Here is a 24,017-nt window from a genome sequence, read left to right on the forward strand (position 1 = left end):
AAAAAAAAAAAAAAAAAAAAAAAATCTCCTACGTGTACTGATGTATTCTGTTGTTCTGCAGAGATACAAGACAAGGTAAATTATAAAATTATGAAGCTGCCTTTTTACATTTCAAATAGTAAATTCAACCCAAATGAATTACTTGTTATCTAGAGAAAATTAACAAAATGAGGGAATCAAAATAAACCTAAGTTTAAAAACTTAAGACAAAAAATTAAGATTGCTTAATAATAAAATTTTAATGTCCATTAAAAAAATTTACTGAGTGTTTATGTGCTCTAGAATCAGGTCTTTTCTATGCAAATATGCCAAGGGGCTTATTGCTATTATGTGAACATTAACTTAGTTTGAAAGCTTCTCAATTGTAAGATACTTAAAAAGACACAGTACGCAGATGATAGCTTTCAAGGTTTTAACATAGGAAGAACAATACCTGAAAATAGGCATTTTCACAGAGGATATCATAACATATGTCTAGCGGGTTGCTCAGTTTGTCCCGAGGAGCAGATTCTTTGGTAGCCGTCGTGCTTGCTGGCTTTTCCTGGGACAAGCTGTGCAGGTAGTGGGCAGCAACAGTCCAGAAGTGCAGCTCTGACTCGTCACCATAAAGCCTGAGAAGGGTGAGACCAACGTCACGACTGCTCACTCCCATGGCACACCTGGGCCAGACAGTGCTTCTCCAACAGTACAGGGCAGGACTGCATAGGCCGCCTGGAGACCCCAACAACTCTCTGCTGCATGTGAAGATCAACTGCTCCCCTGGTTAGCCATTAGCACATCCTTCAGTGTGCGCCACAGCTCCACATGAGGAAGATTAGGCGAAAATAATTTGCTATTAAATAATTTGCTAGATTAGGTGTGAAAATAATTTGCTATTTATTCTCTGGGGAGTAGAGGAAAAGGTCTTTTTGTAAGTGACAACTCTACTGTACAGTGAGGAAGTACAGGTTTATTGCTTCTAAATACAACTTCTTGTATATTTATATACATGCTGTTTGTATCTGTATTTTAAAAACGTATTTTATAAAGCTGTTTGTGGAAGGGAGTCATTTTAATCAGAAGGCCTAGATCTCACACTTAAAATGTAATCTGATTTTTTTCCCTATCTGTATTACTAGTCTTAAAACTTTTTTTTTTTTTCCCATAGAGACTGAGTCTCACTTTATTGCCCTTGGTAGAGAGTCGTTGCATGACAGCTCACAGCAACCTCCAACTGCTGGGCCCAGGGGATTGTCTTGCCTCAGCCTCCAGAGCAGCTGGGACCACAGGTGCCTGCCACAACGCCTGGTCATTTTTTTTGTTGCAGTTTGGCTGGGGCTGGGTTTGAACCCACCACCCTTGGTATATGGGGCCAGTGCCCTACCCACTGAGCCACAGGAGCCGCCCTACTCTTAAAATTATGTTAAGTCAAATCTAAAGGATGACCTAACATATTCCTCTAAAATCTAAGAGACTATAACTAAAAACTCTTAAGGGAAATGATTTTATTTGAAATCCTCTGTCTCTTACACTGAAAACTTCAAACAATCTCACCTTGAAACAAGCAGGCATCTCTGCAGGAGAGTGAATTCTGGGTCAAGCAAGAGTTTCTTTATGTCACTGCAGACAGGAATCCAGACAAATGTTAAGACAAAAGTTTTGAATCAAGCAATAAAGTAGGGAAAGAAATCAATATACTCTTGACATGAAAAATCTCAGTCCAAGAACATGTTTAAAACATAAAAGTTCTTTGCCATAACCCTGAAAACATGAAAGTTTAAGGGGTTAAGACTGTACCTGGGCTTGGAGAGGGGCCCATCAGCCACACAGACTGAGGGGCTGCCTGGTTTCCAGGTTTGCAACAGTTCAACCCACACTTTTATTTTTCAAATAAACAGTTGCTCAACTATTGCAACAAGAATGATAAAATCATTCTGCTAATTATCAGAAACATTGTATACTTTGGAGAAGACGGCAATTAGAATTGATTCTGAAACTATTCCCAAAATGAAATATTTAAGGAAGAATAGCTAGTGTTTTTACAAATGGGTATTTCTAAAATAGTCAAACATCAAATATTCATATATTAGGAAAGATATTCTTTAAGTCCTTAGTTTCCCATTTCAACATAAATGTTAATCTTTAGACAGAGACAACAATAATTATTTTGAATTAGCCATCAATAAAATGTTCTATTACACTTTGTTAAATATTATATGTGGCCAATTCTAGATTATAAAAATGTGCTGTTTTACCGAGATCTCCTGTGAACCCTGTTTTTCTCCTTCCGTTACAATGTTATTCCCCATACATCCTTTTAAACAGGGAGCATACTCATTTCCTAGCCACAATGTATACACCCAGCACCTGAAGCAGAGAACCTATTTTGTTAGAGCAGGAACTAGGAGACACTGCTGAGACCACAAGCAGGAGCCTGAAGCCTGGGGGCAGGTGTTAAGGAAGGTAAACCACCCTCAGGCAGAACTAACTAGGGGGGCTGATAACCAAAGGCAAGAACCAGCTTCAACTGGCTTGTCAGATTATAAGAGCTTTAGCTACTTATAACATCATTTACATTGTGTGTGTGTGTGTGTGTTTTTTTTTTTTGAGACAGAGCCTCAAGCTATCCCCCTGGATAGAGTGCTGTGGCATCACAGCTCACAGCATCCTTCACCTCCTGGGCTCAAGCGAGTCTCCTGCCTCAGCCTCCCAAGTAGCTGGGACCACAGGCACCTGCCACAAGGCCTGGCTATTTTTTGGTTGCAGTCATGATTGTTGTTTGGTGGGCCTGGGCTGGATTCAAACCCGCCACCTTAGGTGTATGTGGCTGGCGCCTTAGCCACTTGAGCCACAGGCACTGAGCCTACATTGTGGTTTTAAAATTTCTCTACCCTTGAAATACCAGGATGGTTCTGAGACAACACTATAAAGTAAACATGTGAGGGAACTCAATTCTAGGAATTACTACTACCCAAATTCCTAGTAAAAGCCAACCCCTTTGCCTTAAATATTTCTCCCTCAATTAGTAAGACTTCAAAAGACCAAAAACCACTTCCTCCTTACACAGCTGCTGTCCTTCAAGTTGGTCCCCACTCGCTCTGTCCTCAGAGAAAGTATTCAAAGTATTTTACTTTCAATAAAAGCTGTCATTTACTTGGCTTACATGGTGCATCCTAAAATTATTCTTTTTCTCCAGACAACCACTAAGAGCCTAGACAAACCTCCACTGAAGGCTGGTAACAATTTTAGAGGCAGGAACAGACACGGAAGCACAGCCCTCAGTGTGTTCTCAGCTTACAGCTTAGGTGGGGGGGGGGGTTGCAGCAGGGTGGCTGAGCTACAAGGATGCTCACACTACAGTGTCTAGTCCTTCCCTGATGTACGACCAGAGCAGGTGACAGCTAAGAATATGGTGAAAACATATGTGCTGCCACTATGACTAAATACTTCTTCTACAAAACTAAGATTCTGAATGGACACAAACCTCTGTAAACAGAACAATCTCTTCTTGGACCACTAACGTTTTCTAAAACATAACTTATTACATTTTAATTTTTAAAAGACCAATTTATTATATTTTTCTTTCTCATATCCTTATCTACTAATAAAACACAGAGTACTTACTTAGACAATGAATGCAACTGCTCTTGAAGGAGATTCTTTATTTCTTCATTTTCTGGATAATCACTGTACAGAAAAGATTTTTGAATTTTTAGTTTATTTCTTCACTTAAACCCATTAGTATCTTCACCAGAAAAAAATGTGTTAATACAGAAATAACCTCTCTGTCTTGGTTTGAAACCTGGCCGTAGATCAAAAGAACAAGTCTACCCAAGGCCCCTCCAATCACCCTTAGTGTCTGCTTTTATCTTATTGAGTCAGAGACAAGGAAATGAGTACAGAAAGCCTCTTTGGCTTTAAGAAACCAGATTAATTTATTAGCAGGCTCTGAAAAGTATCAGGTTGAGATTCCTTTGAATAAAGTACCTAGCGACAACTAAAGGAAGCTGTTCACTCTGCTCTGCAGATGGAGATTTGCTGCTCTCAGGAGACAGTTCTTGGAAAACAGACCCCTCATGGCACTGTTTTTAAATCTCCCATCCCACGTTCACCTGTGCATTCCACATGGCAGAAGTTCTACAATCTTTTGTGGATTTAAAAGCCACTAATGATATTTCTGTGAACTTTTTTTGGCAAACATTAAGATTTACAGACCATAACATACCCCTGAAACAGGCCCACTGATGCTGCTTTTAAAAAAAATTAGCCTGGCCCCAAATTCCCCTGGGTCCCCATCGACCCTCTTCCCATACATCCTTTTCCTCACCACAAATCCATGGTCGGATCATAAGATGACCACACAGCAACTGGAGGGCGACACAGGCTCTCACGGCTCTAAGCTGACCTGCACCCCCACAAAGGCCCCAGAGGGATGGAGACAAGAGCAGACTGGAGGGCCTGGCAGTGGCTCTGCCTTCAATGAGCTTGGTTTTAAGGTCCATTCCCTTTCAACCCTGGAGTATAGGCCATGCTGATTTTCATGGGTTTCATGAGTGTTTTCAACTCCCAGTAAATTATGAAAGAAAAACAAAAATGGAAAAACTTACACATGAGAAATGTCCAAAGAATACTGTCCACTCCAAGGCTGGTGTAATAAGAAGGCTTTCAAGGCAAGGGAGGCCCTTGGAACAAGGAGGTATGGGCACCACACAGGCTCTAAACAAAAAAATTTCTTTTTTTAAATACAATTAAGTTTTATACTAACAAGTAAAGCTTCAGCTATAAATCGTTGACAGAGGAGTCAGCAGCAAGCAACATTTAAATCTGGTGCAGCTGAGAAAATACATTCATTTACGTGATACAGACTAAGAGTAGAGAGATTCTCTGCATTCAAACCTGATTAAACCACCTTTTTGTTTTTAGAGACTGGGGTCTCACTATGTTGCCCAGGCCGGACGTGAACTCCTGGGCTCAAGCAATCCTCCTGCCTTGCTTCCCAATAGCTGGGCCTACAGGCACAGACCACCATACTCGGCTTCTTCCCTCCTTTTTTAGAACTCCAGTATCCTGTGTAGTATAAAACTTTTGTACTACTAGAAAAGACTCAATGCAATGACTGAAGAAAGCTCATTACTGCAAAATATTAAAGATAATTATATTTACCTGTATCTTGTTCCATTCCATGTCTTTGCTTTTCAGAGACTATTAAACTAACATGGCCCATCATCATGAACTTGTCACTGAGGGGATCAGACCACCTGTGACCACTCACCTTCCCAGGTCTCACATATTAACAGTAGTCCCGAACAAAGGGGCTATCTTCTCAGACTCTGGGCCCACATCCAGCAGTTGGCTTCCTTAGGACACTAACAAACAGGACCTGCCTCTTCTGCAACATGTTCTAGTACAAAGAAACAGAAGACCCAACGACGCCAACACCTGACAGCTCTGCCTGACCGCTCTGCACTCCTGGTCTCAGATCCAGCTCACAGGGTCCCCTGGCTTTTACCAACTCAGCCTCACCACTCTTCCAGTATCCTGCACAGCCTTTATCTACGGATCCCTTGAATAAACACAATTATGTAAAACGACACAAATCTATAAATGGTGTTGCCTTTCTTAAGTCGCTCACATGGACTTTAGACTGTGCTATCCAGTCTGACAGCCACTAGTGACATGCGACTACCGAGCACTTGAATTGTGACTGTTCTCATGAAGGAAATTAAGTTTATTTTATTTAAATTCAAAAATTGATACTTGATTCAGTCACTGAGTAACTTTTAAGCAATGTGGACCCATGACTTTTTATTTGAGAGAGGGTCTTACTCTGTCACTCAGACACGTATATAGTGGCACTAATGTAGCTCACTGGAACCTTGACCTTCCAGGATGAAGCAATCCTCCTACCTCAGCTTCCCAAATAGTGGGACTACAGGTGCGCACCACCACACCTGGCTAATTTACTTTTTAATAGAGCTAGAATCTTATCACTATGTTACTCAGGTTGTTCTGTAATTCCTGGCTTCAAGCCATCCTATACCCAGGCCTCCCAAAAGTGCCAAACTGCTAGGACTATAGGCAGGAGCCACAATAGCCAGCCACAAGACTACTTTTTCAATAGAAAATTTTCTAAAATCTATATAGAGCTCAAGTATTTCTCCTGAAAAATCTGTCCTCTAAATTGAGAGGACAATTCAATTCATTTCATAATAGATACAAGTAAAATACCAACTGAATTTCAAAGACTGAATATTAAAGAAATGTAAAATATCTCATTAGTGATTTTTAATACTCATCATATATTGAAATGATAAAGTTTTTGATATATTGGCCTAATTTAATTAAAATATTTGAATTTATTTCTTTTTACTTTTTAAAATGTGGATACTAGTAAATTTAAACTTACATATATGGGTCACATTTCTTTTGGATAGCTCTACTTTAGAAAACTTCATTCTATGTAGTTAATAAAAACTAAATCACACATAATATATTTTATGTGAACTTTTCAATATAAAAGTCAGGAAGTGCTTAGAAATGTTACTAATATTACTTTTTTTCACAGGCAAGAAGTGATTCAATAAAATCACTTGCAATGCAGCTCATATTCAACAGTTCCCTGTTGTTCTGCAAACATCCTGACAGCTGTCTTCTTTTCAAAAATCTAGTGTCCAGTCCAGTCTCCTGCACGGCCGGCCCTGCCATGCCAGTCTCCTCTAATCTGGCAGTCCTCCTACATCTCTGTTTTTGGTCTTACAGTACGTTTCCATTCTTGAAGAATCCGGGTCAGCTGCTATGAAAATGCTCTGCCTTCCACTTTGTCTGTTTTCTCAGAATCAGATTCAGGGTAAACATTTTTGGCAGAAACTGCACATGGTGCTGTTGTGCTAGTTTCTGCATCGCATCAGAAGGACCGTGTTAGTTTTCTGGTTATGGGAAACATGAAACCGATGGTCTAGTTAAGAGGGTGCTCATCAGAGCTCTCTCGTCAGGGTACCCTAGTGTGACATCAGCAGGACAGAGCTTATCAAGTCTGCTGGCATAAACTGGGGGAAACAAATACATGTTATTTCTCCAAAAGCAGAGAAGTTGGTAGCATGCCAGTAGTGAGAAACCGAAAGCGATCTCTGCTACCTCTCATCCTCAAATGAATTTAAATCTTCCTTCTGAAGGACAAAGATCAGCCCATGAAAAAGTAAAGGGGGATCATCTCCTAGCTGGAAAAATTCACCTGCAAGAGCTCATTCACCTCTAGAAATCACAGAACTGGAACGAAAAGGCAGTTCATGTCACGGTTACATCTCTTAGATACCTTCTGCTCTATCTGGACTATGGCCATCTAAGGAGTATCATGTCCAGGCTGTCAGCTGCCTATATGCCAGTAATGCAGAAAACCAGGAACTAAGGAGCCAATAGGAAAAGCAGTAGAAAGCTCATTCCTCCACCACTTACAAGTGGCGAACGTCAAGCTGAGCTGGCCATCTGGGAAGAAGGGAGGGAAAGGGAAAGAAGGGAGACAGGAACACTTCTGCCAGGCTGGGCAGGACAGTTCTTTACTGTGCTGACAGTCCATGCTGTTTAGCATCCATGGACCTCCCCAGGCCCACGGGTCATTGTGACACACTTCAAAAAGCCCCTTATGAAAACTACTGAAAATACTCATGGAAGCTAAGGCAGAGGAAGTCAAAGGCGCGTGTGAACCTGATTTTAGAAAGCTTCTTTCTACATGTGCTTCCGCAGGAAAAACATACTTAGCAGTGGCCTTAAAGTGGGGGGAGAGTTAGGTGGCATAGGCTCCGACATAGTGTTAGCTCTTCTGAAGGCTGTAGGCTATCTCACACTAGAATGCTACTCAATCAGTCATACTCTTAGATTCCTTTTAGATATTGCTAGAAAGACTGTTAAGATTTCTTTTTATGCCACTCTATGTCCCTGATAAATGAAGCAGAGGACAAGAAAGGTTCTACAATTCAAAAACAAGGATTCCAGTTTCTGAATTTGTCTGACTTCCCTTCCCTTTCCTGGGGGGAGGAGAGAGAAGAGGACTATCCAAGGTGTTCTAAAAAAATAGACAGATTTGAATCAGCATTTTATGATGTTTTCTATTTGTTATCAAGAAGAATTGAAAAAAATACATGTGTGATATGTCAACATATATAAGTTAAAATGATTTTATTTTTATCCCGCATCAATAAGCCTCAAGTATACTTCTAATTCCCCAAAACGGAAATATATAAGGTGTCTCAGAGGTCACCCATAAAGTTGCCACACATACGTAGCTAAATGTACTTTATTTACAAAATATTAATTACAAAGATTCTATGAAGAAGCTGCCAATGCGTAGAGAATATTTTGTAAAAATTCTATAAAAAGTACATTTAACTACAATTTCCCATTTTCCCTATGTATGGTGACTTTATGGGCAACTTTTGTGACACCCTGTATTATGTAAAAGTTTTTATTCCAAAACCAATCATCCGTGCATCTGGAAGTAAACACACAGACCGCTTTCTCTAACTCCTCATTTGTGCTCCCATCAGTTTTTATTCTTTACATTTATTGAGTGGTATTCTGAGTTTAAATTTCAATTTGTGGAATGTATACACAACTTCACTGACTTTTCTCCATTACTATTTTTACTATAATTACTAACGTTTCTTCTCTTTCTGACTGAGACTATACTACTAGAGATTGAAAAGAAATGATTTAATATTTAACAAACTTTAAAGAAAAAAAACGCAGATCTAAAATCTGGCTGCAGGCCAGATGTTCAAGTATGGTATTAAACTTGGGTTAAAATGAAGGAATCCAGTTCTGGAGTTAGCTTAATTTAAGAACAAGCTACTTCAGCATTAGAGATTTTCAGATTCAAATTTTAAAGGAGACAGAAAAGAAAACCACCTTGAAGTTCCCTTAATTTCCTTAATATTATAACTTTAAGTTTAAAATGAACATCAATGCTTGCCCTTCTCTGGGAGGAGGTCCTAGTACTCTGCAGAGCTAGCAGATGACTCAAGGACTGATGAAGGCACACCATGCTCAAATTCTGGCTTCCCTTAGGGCAGGCAAACTATGCAGTGAGAAACTTGGAATGCAGACACAGCGGGGAGAGGCTAGGCAGAGACAAGTCAAAGCATACTTCAGACAGTTCACCAACCCACCAACATTCACAGCAATGTGGTAATGCCTTGAACTTGAACTTAAAGTGAAAGGGCAAGTTTTTAAAACCTGACTACAGCTCTAAAAGAGCCAAATACTGAACCTACAAAAGCACGGACAATTCTCAGAGCTGACTCAGTAAATGACTAAACAATCTGTTGTAAAATTTTGTCAAGAGCAGCCTATATAGTACGCTGGGAGAATACTTAGTGCAGGAAGGTCCCTGCTCTGCTCCAGTTGGGATGATCCATTTTTATGAATGTAAATACCTTTTATTTTGTTAGCAAACCAGTAAAAAAAGGGTCAAAAGGGGGCACTTACACTGTAAAACCTGAGCAGGGAAGGATTGACATTTGCTGTTATAAGAAGTGTAGCATCTCAGTGCTAAAAACACTCAAGCTTTAAGTTATTCTCTTAAACTGAGGTTTTCAGGAAAAAGATTGAAATGATAGCTCTCTCCCTAGAAGGCAGCAGCTTGTGACAAAATAAAAGTGGGGGAGGGGGTTTCAAAGCCCCCTTGCATTATAATTCCATACCAGTTAACTCCTGCTCATCCATTCTGAAACACGTAGACTTCATAGACATATCCAGGACTCTGATGCACCCGTCATCTGATGCCAAGATCACTTTATCTGACGTACCCCAGTCCACATCCAATATCCGAAAGGTCACGTTTCTTCCACTTCTTAAACTGCTCACCATCTGCACCTTCAAGGGTGAATTTGGTTGTCATTTACAGACAGAAAAGGAAGATGTTTATCACTGTGGATGAAACGGTCAAGGAAGACTGGCTGCGGCAAAGCCCCTGTGCAAGTTTAGAACTGAATAGCCTTTGAAAATCTATTTTCCACATGTGAACTCATTTTAAAGGTCTCAAAGATAATAATAACATTAACAAATAAGTAAGTCTGTTGAGCTGTAACTTCTAGAGCAGGAATACTATAAAGTAAAAATGCTAAAAAGAAAATACTTTGCTATAACAAACTTGGCAAACCACAAAGGAGGGAAAAGCAGAGTTCCTAAGGCTTGAACTTCTGGTGCGGGGCCCACCTCTTTAGTATCCCACACTTCAGCGCCGTCATTGTACATTGCTATTAACTTTTGGTTTCCTTTACCAGGAGCAAAACGGATCTTCCTCACCCAACTTCGGTGTGTAGGTATTCCTCTGAGAACAAACAAAAACAAAAATACTGATACAATGTGCAATAATATCCAGCCAGCAAAAACCACAGCCAATGTCTTTTCCTATTTCCATTTCTGACAGGTCTGGTAATGAGAGAACCACTCTACATTCTGGGAGAGGGAGCCACATCTGACAAATAGAGCCTGCCCTTTAATGTCAGCCAGAATAATGTCCCAGGAACTCTACATGGGCACCTGCAGTCAGGGTCTCCTGTGAACAATCCAAAGGTTGGCTCAAGACCCTTCCCTTCAAGTTCAGATGAATAAGAGACCCATATATACTAATTCTGCTTGTCAAGTTGCAATGAAACCAGATCAAGAGATTAATTTTTTAACTAAGATAACAATATTTCATTTTTCACTCATACCTGGATACTCTGCCTTTTAAATCCCAAAAATTTAAATTTCCATCCATATCTCCAAGTACTAACGTGTCACCTTTCCAAGCAATGCACGTAATACTACCCATACTTCCCTAGAAAACAGCAAGAAAAACAAAGAAATTTCACTACTTACAAGGTGTCATAACAGAGAAATTTTCCTACTTAGTGGTCATAATAAAACAATAAGAATATTTTAATAAAATTTAATTACAAAGGGTATTGCTTTAGTAAGAATGCCATCAAATGCTAAAACAGTGACTTCAGACACTAAAAGGGTTACAAAGCATATTAATTGCATATGAAAAAAAGTTTTCCACTGCATAGACATCAAGCTATATGCGCTAGATTTATAGAGAAAAGTTGTCTTTTGAGGAAGAAATGTAGAAAATGAGAAGTAAAATAAAATCTTTCCAGGGAACTGACTCCCACTTTTCTCTCTTTGCAAAAGGATAACTAAATTTATTCCAAGGGAAACTTCAAGCTATTTCATTAATTAATTGAGCAGTAATTTTTCTATTGGAAAACAAGATCCAGCACTTCGCTGATACTTATGGAAATTCTGGAATAAAGATGAAGAGATGCTGTTTATAAAAGACATGGGCACAGTTTCAATGAACAGAAAGCTCTGCATGGAAGTAACGTATAGAAATTTAGATCATGATAAGTCTAACTTGGAGAAGGAGAGGAACTTGCAGGTCTAACAGAGGCACAGAGGCAGTGTCACGGACAGCTCAGCAGCCTGGGTTATGGAATTAGACTACTAGGCTGGAATCCCAGCCTGACCACCTAAATTGGCATATGATTTACTCAACCTTTCTGTGGCTTGGATTTATCATCCATAAAGTATTAAGGTTAGTTCATGAAAATTGAGGAATTTCTATTAGTAGTGTTAATAAATTTTAAAGGTAAAGGCTTTAAAGCAATGCCTGCCAGTCAGTACACGTACATGTTAGCTATTAAAAAATATTGCTGCTCAATTACTTCTCTATTTATTAAAAGAAATTTTGTTTTTGCATTTATCGAACATAAAAATTCACATGGTATTCATGGTAAGAAGCAGCAAAATCCAAATGGTTTGACAAACTGACCATTAATAAACTGGCACACACCAAACCCTGCATAGATTCTAGTGGCAGTCAAGAAACACAAGAAAATTACATTAAAAATAATAAATTCAGTAATAAAAAACAAACATCTCCTCAAAATAAATGAAAATTCTATAGAAGATCTTCTTCCTATTTTCCTGGTCATGCTAACAGAAGGCTTAATTAAGACTCTGCCTTTAAACTGACTTCTGATGGCTCCGCACCCATAGCACAGTGTTCAAACCCAGCCCAGGCCAGCTAAACATCAGTGACAACTGCAACAACAAAAAAATAGCTGGGTATTGTGGCGGGCGCCTGTAGTCCCAGCTACCTGGGAGGCTGAGGCAAGAGAATGGCTACCGAGGCAACATAGTGAGACTGTCTCAAAAAAATAAAAAAATAGAAACAATAAAAATAAACTGACTTCTGAAACTAGGTCACAAAAGACACTGCGGCTTCTTTCTTGCTTTCCCTTGGATCACTCGCTCTGGGAGAAGCCAGCTGTCCCGGCATAAGGACACTCCAGCAGCCTTATGCAGAGGTCCACATGAGGAAGAACTAAGACCTCTCACAACACCCTGCATTAATCTGCAATCAGCACGTGACTGAGCCACCTTGGAAGTAGATCTTCCCACCCCATTTAACGTGAAATGACTGCAGCAGCTGCCAACCTCTCAAATGCAACCTCGTGAGACCCTAAGCCATCTATATAATATAGGGCTGGCATTCCATTTTCAGATGGCAATTTTAAATAAATACACATTTTTAAAAAATATACATATTTTTAAAAATCCCTTCATGCCTCCACTTAACCATTATAGTAGTCCGTATTAGTTTTAAGTTTTTTCTTAGTCCATCTATTAAAATATCTCAAGAATGGAAGAAAAAGTATCCAATGTACTCAGCCTTACTATGAAACCAATTTATAGCTTTCTTAAAGCTATAACCCAATTGTAGCCCAAAAAGAAGGGGAAATGAGAGAGGGAGGATAAGGGAGAGGGGAGGATGGGTGGAGGGAGAGTAATTGGTGGGACCACATCTACGGTGCATCTTACAAGGGAACATGTGAAATTTACTAGGTGTAGAATATAAATGTTTGAACACAATAACTAAGAAAATGCTGTGAAGGCTATGTTAACCAGTTTGATGAAAATATTCCAAATTGTATATAAAACCAGCACATTGTACCCCATGATTGCATTAATGTACACAGCTATGATTTAATAAAAAAAAAAAAAAAGAGAAAGAGATCCATTTCGTAGGAGTCAAATAAAATGAACATGTCCAAAAAAAAAAAAAACCAAAAACTTGTGAAATGCATGCCACCACAAGACTCTAGTTACAGAATTCCACAAAGCCATAAAAAGGATGTAGATTGTGAGTCAAACCCTCAGGGTAATCCCTGGAATGGAAAGAGGACAGTTACTGAAGTCAGACAGACCTGAGTTTAAAGCACTGCTCTGCCACATCGTGAAGCTCCATAACCTTGGGAGGGTTACTTACTCTTCCTTAGTTTCTTTACAGGTAAAATGGAAGTAATTCCTCATGGATTATTACGGAATTACAAATGAGCAGCAGACTGTAAATATTTAATCAAAATAGTTATGATGTTATTCTCTAGCAGTAGGGAACAAGTGTAATCAATGATAATGTCTCCTCAAATAGTAAAGTTTATTTACATTAAACTTTTGAAGAAGCTTTCTAACTCAACTCTGCCTTCACTGGATCTGGAACCACAACCATCTTTAATAAGAACCCTTAATAAAGATTAATCAAGGGTTAGACTCACATCTGGTGGAATCCGAGCGCTGTCCTTCACAGAGTTTCCTTCAACAGTGAGATGATAAACTTGGCCATCATTATCAGTAAACACAAAATGTTCCCGGGCAGAGATGTTCTGACTGAGTTCAGATTTACTTTCTGCCTCCTGCAATAAGCTTTGGGATAGACAAAAATAATTAAAAAATATTACTTTTCCTTAAAGTGACACCCATAATTAATCAACTTGCCCAAAGTACAGGTGCATTAATAGGAGGTTCAAAACCATTTTAAAAATATATGAAAGTAATCTTTGCCCAGCTAATAATGGGAAAACATCCATTACTCCTAATTAGTCACACCACATCATGGGAGAAAGTTTACCCTATACAGAGGAAAGTTGTGATAAGGAAAAGAGAGGCCTTACAATGACCTATCATGACCTCTGAAACTTTTCATTTGTAAAATGGGTATGGATGGGTTAGTACACACGTTTAAAACCCCTAATGTATTTTCCTTGTTGTGCATAAATAATATGCTCTACTTGTATGCCTATGCTGCATACAGTTGGATTTCAGAAGGTGAAGTTAATAGACCAGAAGGGCCCTGAGAGTAATTACATTCACTAATAGATGCTGAGGGGAGGATGGTCCTGCATCTGTTATCAACTGCATAGTACGACAATAAAATTAACTAGGTACTTTTATTAGGTAATAAAATTATTACTTCATAAAATTACAGTAATCTAGGTATGTAAGGAAATACAAAAACCATGTATGATCAAAAGCAGAGTCCATCTACCACAGATATATTTAGCAGGTATGTGTAAGGTTCCCAGAGAGGATACTGACGGTACAAATGACAGTGGCAGGAAGCGCCATACTGTACCTGATCACAGACGACTCAACAATACTTAGTTCTGTGTCCGAGACTACAGTCTGCCTGGCCATAGCTTCTCGAGTGGCAAGTTGTTTCTTTCTCAGACTCTTCAAGTTATGGGATGGTGACCACTCCTGTGAAGCAAAGACAGACAAACCTAGAATTTCTAGGGCATGCCCAGCACTGCTTACTATTACTGCATGAGAATCAACAATTTGGTCTTTAGATTTTATTTTTAGGAAGGCTGAATGAACGCATTTTAATTAAAGCTTAGGGTAGAAAAGTTTACAGGCATACTTCCAGAAGGTCTGACCATTTCATGCTTTCCTCATTACAGAATGAAAACAATGAACTCAATTATAGCACCTCCTATTCCCCACCTCTTTCCCTAGCCCTTACTTGCACAGAGTGAGATAATCCTGCTCCTCCAACTAGGGCACCTTGATTATCCATCAGTCAACCCCAAGCCACTTGCTTTATTTATTCTTTTCTATTTCACTTGTTCTAATGCCTTTAATTAAAGCATAAGTTCTAACCACATAATTATTTCAAACACATATATTTCTAATATACCAAACAGTGCTGTTATGTATCTTGTCCAGTTTCTTACCCTTTTCACTGTTTTTAATGTATTTAAATCCTTTCCCTGTTGTTTCTGTATGCTGTATAACAAGCCATGGGTATACTGACCCTGAACAATTTTTAATCTGTTTATTTTCTCATTAAAATCACCCAGGTTACCTCCAAACTCCCATCATGACAAATAAAACTACAGTCAGTAACTTTGAAAAAGTTCCTTTATGACCAGGAGCTCATCAACACAGAAGATGTCTGTTTTTGCCTAAGTGCTATCAGTCTGTCAGTCTAGAGAATGGCTACACTGGTCTAGAGGACAGCTGCACTGGTCTAGAGAATGGCTGCATTGGTCTAGGGGATGGCTGCACCAGTCTAGAAAATGGATGCATTGATCTACAGGATGGCTGCACTGATCTAAAGAATGGCTACACTAGTCTAGAGAATGGCTGCATTGGTCTAGAGAATGGCTATACTGGTCTAGAGAATGGCTACATCGGTCTAGTGAATGGCTGCCTTGGTCTAGAGGATGCCTGCACTGGTCCAAAGAATGGTTGCACTGGTCTAAAGAATGGCTACACTGGTCTAGAGAATGGCTGCATTGGTTTAGAGAATGGCTACAATGGTCTACAGAATGGCTACACCGGTCTAGAGAATGGCTGCATTGGTCTAGAGGATGGCTGCACTGGTCCAAAGAATGGCTAACACTGGTCTAGAGAATGGCTGCATTGGTCTAAAGAATGGCTGCACTGGTCTAGAGAATAGCTGCATTGGTTTAGAGAATGGCTGCATCAGTCTAGTGAATGGCTACACTGGTCTAGAGAACGGCTGCATTGGTCTAGAACACAGCTACACTGGTCCAAAAAATGGCTACACCAGTCTAGAGAATGGTTGTCACTGGTGTACAGAACAGCTGTACAAGTCTAGAGAATGGCCACACTGGTCTAGAGAATGGCTGTCACTGGTGTAAAGAATGGCTGCTATTGGTCCATGTTCTTACCAGTAACACAAAAATTGCTCCAATTCCAGTTCTTAAGCCAACACAACATTGGTTTTATTTCTATGGGTTTGTAATACGTACTAAAATCAGGTAGGATGGGCCTCAACCTCATCTCCAACTCCCACATTTGCTCCTCTTTTTTCAAGGATGACTTGGCTATTTATGACTTTAGTCTTTTACAAACATATTACAATATGTTTATCTTGTTCCTCAAAATATCTGAATGAAATTTTGCACTAGTATAATATTAGGTTGACCCATCCAAGAAAATAAGTTATCTCTTGTTATCGAGATCATCTTCTCTGGGTACATATTTTTAATAAGAAAATACATGGTACTAATGATTTCGATTCAAGTTAAAGAAAAACATTCATCATATACGTATTTACCTAAATATTTAATTCTCAAACTGTAACTTACCAAAGCAGTTATTGCAGGGAAATTTTTGGACATTTCTCTAAGAAGGGTACAAGTCCTAACATCCCATAACTCCAGGGGTTTGTCTTTGAAGACAATGGCCAAATATTGCCTGAAGTAAATAAAATTACTAAATAAGCCTCTTTTTGAAAAACTTTCCCCACAAATTAGTACAAATAAAAATTTCAGTAAATTGAAAAACTCAGATGACGCATTCTAAACACAGTCAGTCATGTAGCTCCTACAATTAATAGTTATAAGAAGGCAAAGCTCTAAGATGGCCCTTGAGAGCACAGAAAGGCTCACACAATTAGGCCAGGAGTCTAGCTCAGTAGGAAGAGTGGCACGGGCTCTAATCCTGATGCCACAACTAGACCAGTCCTCCTGGGGCTCAATTTCTCCTGTATAGCATGAGAATACCATCACCTACCTCAACTGATTGGCATGCAGGTCACAGTGAAAATTGAAAGGCAAAGCATGGAAAGTTTCTATCATTGTACCATAATAGGTATTTTTAAAATGCCACTTCATTTATTTCCTATCAAGTCTGGAAAAAGTACTGAGTGATGTCACTGAGTGTGATTTAACAAACATGAATTCAGCCTTGACACTCAGTGACCATTAAGTGAGGAACTAAAATGCTACCAACAAACATGGACACTGAGGAAATGTGACAGTGGACACAATGGGTCACAGGTCTGAGATTCTTCCACTCAGGAACACAAGTGCCACTGAGAGTTATGTGGCCTCAGATAAAATATGTAGTCTTTTCCAATCTTATTCTACTTAGATTTAAAAAGGCATTAATACTACCTGCCATCTCTACCTCACAAAATGCTAACAGGATTTTTTTTTTAAAAAGGACAGAACACACAGAAGAATCTATAAACCATGATGGATTATATCAATACGAATGTGATATATTACATTGTTATTATACCTAATATAAAAGCATATGAAGGCATGCACATAAATAATTAACATAAGACAGAATGTTTAGGTAAGTGCTATAAAGATTTATTGTGAAACATTAATTTTGACAATAGGGAAATGGTATCCAGGCAGAGCTACGAACGTGACAAATGACAAAGACAGGAGAGGACCGTGTGGGAAGCATGCTCCCTGAAATGCAGAGTATGTGAGTTCAATCACCACAAAGACTAAAATGTGAATTTTTGATCCTATTATAAAAATTTTGAATGCCATGGGCTACACAGAAGTTTATTCCACAGGAAACAGAGAATCACAGAAGGTTTTGAAGTAGGGGGTGTTGTGATCAGTAGAAGGCATGTGTAGAGTCTGATAGAAATAAGAGACTAGAACCCCAACCCCAATCCAACCAATACTCAGTAATTTGTAAGAGTACAAAGGGGACCCAGGAACTGAGGACTTTGAAAAAACTTTTGAATATGTGGTTTATAGTAATTGACATTTTCCATATTAGAAATTAAACTTAATAAATTAAAAATATATTTATTAATTCATTTAAAATTTTGGAAAGTATAAAACAATTAGCAAGATGATAGATTTAAACACAAAGCCCTATTGACAGTAACATAATATGAATGATCTAAGCATAACTAAAAAGCTGAGATTGCAGGATCAAATGGAAAAACAGAACCCAATTATATACTGTCTAAAATAAACCAATACACATAAAGACACTGATGGGTTGGTTATAAGTAAAAGGATGGAAAGATATATACCATGCAAACACTAATCGAGAGAAAGCTGGAGTGGCTATACTGAATCAGACAAATTAGGCTTACTCCCAAATACAGAACAGTGACAAAGAGGATAGTTCACAATGATGAAGAAGTCAAAGTCACTAGGAAGAGGTAACAATCCTAAACATGTATGTAATAGAGCTTTAAAAGCCCCAAAGCAAGAACCTGAGTTCTTTAAATGAGAAATAAATAAATCTACAATTGGAGATTTCAAAACTCATCTTTCAGTGACAGAACAAGCAGACAGAATGTCAGTAATACAAAAGACTTAAATGACACTATTCAACCGATATGAACTGACATTTATGTAATACTCTAATCAATCACAGCAGAATATACAACTTTTCAAATGTGCATGAAAGGTTAAGATAAACCATATATTCTAGGCCATATAACAAATCACATTAAAACATAAAAGACCGAAATAATATAAAATATGCTCCCTGCCCCTGCAGAAATTGAAAATTCACAGAAAGATATCTGGGAAAACATGTAAACAGTCTCAAGTTTAACAATATACCTATGAATACCCTATGGAAACTATAAAATATTTTCAAGTGTATTAAAATGAAAATACATCACATCAAAATTGTAAGATACAGGAAAAGTAGTGCTTAAATAGCATTATATACTTAAATTTTAGAGAATCATCTTTTATCTAACTATCTAAATTTCTACCTAAGGAAATAGGAAAAGAAGAGCATTTTTAAAAAGCAGAAGAAAAAAAAAGTAAGTACGGCAGTCAATGAAATAGAAAGAAAAATCATAGAGAAGAATCAAGGAAACCAAACATAGTTTGTTTGAAAGGGTCAATAAAATTGATATAATTTATTGATACTTAAGATAATGTATTGATACTTAATTTATAAATAAGACACATACGATAATTTAAAACCAATGAGATTCCACTGTGATAACACCATATATCTTTTTAGGTTGACACTTACTTCAAATGAGATACTTTAATCATTTCGATGGGCGATTCATCATTGCCTCTTTCACCACGAAAAGCAATGCTCCTACCTTTATTTGCAAATATTAAAGAAAATGCAAAAAGAGCACATAAACCATGTAAGAAACAAGAAGCCATACAAATGCAATTTGATGAGTCAAACTCTCTATCCTCTTGTTCATTCTTCCATTTGCTTCTAAGCTATATCTAATAATCTATATTTAAAAAATATTTTCAAAAGTATGACAACAATCAATAATAATATGTTACTTATACTCAAATATCTATACAATGGCATTTTCATTTGTCGTAGATTCTTGAATTCTGTAATTCAATTTTGCAAATTTAGAATTACTAATTTCTAAATTTTTAAGGCATCTGTGGTAAAGCAACTGTCCACTGTAAAAGATACTTGAATGTTTAAAGTAATATAAACACTCCCTTGTTTCCAAATACTACTTAGTGGGGGAAAAACTCTTGACACATGTATTTAAGATTTTCTTGTCCCATCTGCAAATATTAAAATATTTTCAACATGTTCCTATCAAAATGTCTCTATAAACTGAAATTAGGGAATGCTAACTGCAGTATTCACGTATGCTGTGTAGTTACAATGTAAGAATTAGCCAAAAGAAGCTAAATGGTTTTCTATAAATGAAAGTACAAACTGTACCTTATATCCAAACAAATATACTTCAGTATTTTTTAAATATTTGTATTTACATTAAATAAAAGAGTGAACATACTCAATTCAAAGGTAACTGGATACCTAAACGCTCCCTGCTATCCAGTGCCATGAAGTGGAATCTCACTGAGCTCACTATCACACCTCTACAGCCCATGCCCCTTTCTGACTCCGTTAGTCAGCTGGCCTGCTGGAAGACAAGGCTGTAAAAGGCTAATCTGTGAACTCGAATATCCCACGTAAGGAAGTCATTAACTACTACTATGGACATTTGTTCCTTAAAAATAAACCTGTTAAAGATTTTAAGATATCTAACAGTTCTGAACTTGAGTTAATGGGAAAAAAATGAACAGGAATGTTTTTAGTGACTCATGTTAGAAAACAGCATTTCATCCTGGGATACTACATCACTAGAGAACCTGTGGCAGTCTGTTGGCAAATTAGGAAACTGGGGACAAAGGTCACTGGGCAGGTCACTTCCAATGATACTAGGGTAACACTGGTCTACAGATGGGGCTGCTGCCTTGAAGTTCCAGAGCACACTCTGGTAAGAACAGTCACATCTTTGAGAGCTTAGAAATACATACCAAGAATCTCAGAAAGCCACACATTTTATTTATTTATAACCATTTTCTTGGTTTATTTCACACACATAAGTACACATACATATTGGTGAAAATCATCTACATATATTCATAGTGCTATACCATTTTAAAGAAACTCATCATAATTTTCTCAGAAAACCTTTATGAAATTATTGCAAGTGCCATAAAATAATTTTAAGCTCTCATGTTATACTTTCAAGTTCTTCTTTTGAAATTCACTGGGTTTAAGTTTTTAACAATTCTGAAAAAGTTACTTCACTGGAATGTTTCTTATTGTAAAATATTCCAACTCTCAAATCAAGTCAGACAAAGAGTATAAAAAGTTTTAAATTTAAGCATTTAAATTGAGCATATTTAAAAATAATACTTAACTTAGAAGATTTCTAAGAGTTTACTACAAAGGCCAAAATTTTATGTATATATGTATATATGTGAGACAGGGTGTTGCTGTTTTGAGACAGGCTCTCCAGCTCCTGAGCTCAAGCAATCCTCTTGCCTTGTCTTCTTAAAATGCTGGGATTACAGATGTGAACCACCACACCTTGCCCAAGGCCAAAATTTTAACAGAGAATCTAATAAAGAGTTATTTTAATGCATATTTTACCATGTATGTGTTAATAAAATTTCCATAAACACAATGATGAGATTTTTCTAGGATAATTACTACAAAAGAAAAGAATAAATATGTAAACATGGAAATTAAGAAAAATCTCAAAGGTGAAAGGACTCTGGAACATGTTTTATAAATAACATCACTGGTCAATATGACCAACCACTCCGTATCTTTTAAAACAAACCTGTTGGAAGATCCACCAGTTGAAGTTCATTTCTCACTAATCCCATGTTGTTTGGTGTTGAGGTAGCAAAAGAAAGAAAGCTGGTCAAACTCGTCCATTCAATACCCCTATAATGAGAAATTAAAGATTAAACTAATCCGCTTTTTGGTTTGGAAAGTTTATTTAATAAATAAGTTTTCCTAAGACCAAAATTTTATTATACAAGTTAATCAAAAAACAATCTGACCATTTATCCTTTTTATTTTTTTTTTCTTTTTGTGACAGTGTCTTGCTGCTCTGCTGCTCAGGCTGGAGTGCAGTGGAGTCATCAAGGCTTACTGCAATCTCCAACTCCTGGGCTCAAGCGATCCTCCTGCCTCAGCCTCCCAAGTAGCTGAGACTACAGGTATGCAGGACCACGCCTGGCCATTTTTTAAAAATTTTTTATAGATACAGAGGTCTAGCTGTTGCACAGGCTGGTCTCAAACTCCTGAGCTCATATGATCCTCCTGCCCTCAGCCTCCCAAAGTGCTAGGATTACAGGAGTGAGTCACCATTCTCAGCCAACCATTTACCAGATATCTAACATGAGCTTTTATTTGAGACTATATTACCATATATTTCTATCATATATAAAATTACTTCTAATTAAAACTATCTTCAAGTATCACGACAAGACAGTTTAGTGACCAGGTTTCAGAGCAGCATTAAAATGACTACTGAAATCTGGCCAGAGAGTGAGTCACATGATAGTAGTTTCTAAGCACTGCTTAAGAACTGCTTAAAAAGACATGCTCTAAACAACTTTGTGCCCACACAACTGAATTCAAAGCGGGGGGGTGAGGGGAGATTGGTGTGCTCTCACCTAACTCGCACAATGTAGGAATACACGGCACACCTTCTGGGTGAAGGGCTCAACTACAACTTGGACTTCACCTAACAAAAGCAAACAATGTAACTAATCATATGCTCCCTTACAGTAATCTGAAATCAATAAATTAATAGTTTAAAAAAGAAGTGGTGTAGAAATATTCTCAGCAGAATGCTTACAATTAGGTACGCTTAAGAATTTTATCAAATTTTAATGAAATCCTTAGGTGGTTAGGAAGCAGAAATTTCAGAAACAAAGAACAGAAGCTGAGCTATTAGATTTGGAAGTGGTTGAAAGTTCCAAATAGTGTGTCAATCTGACAAAAGCACAAATGAAAAATCTCAAAGAAAAAGATATGTATGACAAGACGGCAACCTGCCTGGGGAACCTCATTTCTGTGGGCTGACAGGAGGTGATGACACACTTTCCCAGTAGCGTAAGTGGACGGTGCAAACCATCATGATCTGCAGAGAATGGAGGCGAGAAGGCCCCGCTGGGACAACAAGCCAGCCCATCAGAACCTCTGCATTGCTTACCGGGTGACAGAGGATGGCGGGCAGAGAGTCTTAAACCTCTCTTTTATATGCAACTGCTCACTGGCATTTATGGGACAGCCATTTTTAAAAACAATCTATCATCTATGGCACCTCTCACAAGACAATGGCAGTTTTGAGTAATTGTGACAAAGGTTTTAAGAGCTAAAAGCCTAAAATATTTACTGTCAGGCCCTTTATAGAAAACGTAACCGACCTCTGCTCTAGTTGATCCACTTCCATACCGATTTGAATACCAGTGCCAGATTTAGCACGAAACACAATTTTGAACACGTCTCTTATTTGCCCAAGAAGGCACATCTTCCTGTATAACACCCAAACTCCTCGCTATGGCCTTAAAGGCCATCCAGCCATTTGCTTCATCCTCCCTAACCAAGCTGACCTTATCTGCCATTTTAATGAAAATAACCTTCCTTCCTTACTACTCCCTTGCACCTAACTACCTGTCTTTTCTCTGAGGGACAAGAACAATTCAAAGAGAACTAAAAGCAATTTGCAATAGCAGAGAATTGTTGTGGTTATCAAAAATTATAACTCTTTAGTCAAGTTTCACTGAAACACTCAGATTAAGCTGCTTAAAAGTGAATACCTTTGGAATACCTGCCTGGAATGACCTCTCTCCTCTTCAAACACTGCTGGAGCTCAAGTCCTGGCTCTAACACTCATTAGCTCCATGCTCTCTGCATCTCAATTTCCTCATCTGTTGTGCAGGAATAATGCTGAGTACACAGTAAGCACCGCAAATATTGGCAATTATCATCATGATTCTCATTTCAAGATCTAACTCAAACCCTGTTTTCTTCAAGGCCTCTCTATCATCTCACCTCAAACCACACCCCCAGTGAATACTACTTTGGGTAACTAGTCTCTAGAAAAGTCCCTTTGACTTTTATTTTTCCTCTCATTTTCCTAACAGCAACAGTACTCATTAATTTTTCTACTTAAAGTGACAAAAGATAAGAGAAATTACTTTGGACATATTCTTCTCTCTGTATTATTGTGGTAGCTCCAATCGGACTGTTTGTCCAGTGAAACCCTAAGACCCCGTCCAGGTCTTGCTGCTGGCAGTCTGAACTAATCATGCTCCAGCACAGTGATGCCACTGTCCCTGGACTACAGAAATTTCAGTCCTCCCATTTCTCATTTATTTCTAAAAATGTATCTGTTAAGTATGTGATCCATGCTAGTGACTGTGCTAGGCACTGGAAATGCAGCCATGGATGAGATAAAATGTAACTGTGTCCCTCTGGAGCTTACTACTCAGCAGAAAAGAGACATTATAGAGTGCACACTGCCACAATGGAAAGTGGGGAAGAGTGTAGCAGAACCAGGTAAGAATCAGACACAGTCTGGTCTCAGGGGCCGGGAAGGGCTGCCTGGAAGACTATTAGAGCGCAGACCCAAAGGGCAAAGAAGGCTTGACTCTAAGCCT

The 24,017-nt window shown here is 38.2% G+C and overlaps 1 protein-coding gene across 2 annotated transcripts in view; it reads right to left on the reverse strand.

The window, feature by feature from the left end:
• WDR11 (WD repeat domain 11) overlaps window positions 1–24,017 on the reverse strand; it is a 54,272-nt gene that overhangs the window by 5,898 nt on the left and 24,357 nt on the right. For both annotated transcript variants that reach the window (XM_003787109.2, XM_023511680.1), the window contains 12 exons: window positions 21,182–21,288; window positions 19,090–19,165; window positions 16,419–16,527; window positions 14,435–14,559; window positions 13,578–13,725; window positions 10,689–10,795; window positions 10,189–10,303; window positions 9,675–9,846; window positions 4,587–4,695; window positions 3,604–3,666; window positions 1,534–1,599; window positions 434–611 (listed from right to left, as the gene is read on the reverse strand). In XM_003787109.2, coding sequence (XP_003787157.1) covers window positions 434–611; window positions 1,534–1,599; window positions 3,604–3,666; window positions 4,587–4,695; window positions 9,675–9,846; window positions 10,189–10,303; window positions 10,689–10,795; window positions 13,578–13,725; window positions 14,435–14,559; window positions 16,419–16,527; window positions 19,090–19,165; window positions 21,182–21,288 — 1,375 coding nt within the window. The remainder of the gene's footprint in view (window positions 1–433; window positions 612–1,533; window positions 1,600–3,603; window positions 3,667–4,586; window positions 4,696–9,674; window positions 9,847–10,188; window positions 10,304–10,688; window positions 10,796–13,577; window positions 13,726–14,434; window positions 14,560–16,418; window positions 16,528–19,089; window positions 19,166–21,181; window positions 21,289–24,017) is intronic.

This window comes from Otolemur garnettii, unplaced genomic scaffold, assembly GCF_000181295.1.
Source record: "Otolemur garnettii isolate 467f Iridium unplaced genomic scaffold, OtoGar3 scaffold00021, whole genome shotgun sequence".
Classification (NCBI taxonomy): Eukaryota; Metazoa; Chordata; class Mammalia; order Primates; family Galagidae; genus Otolemur; species Otolemur garnettii.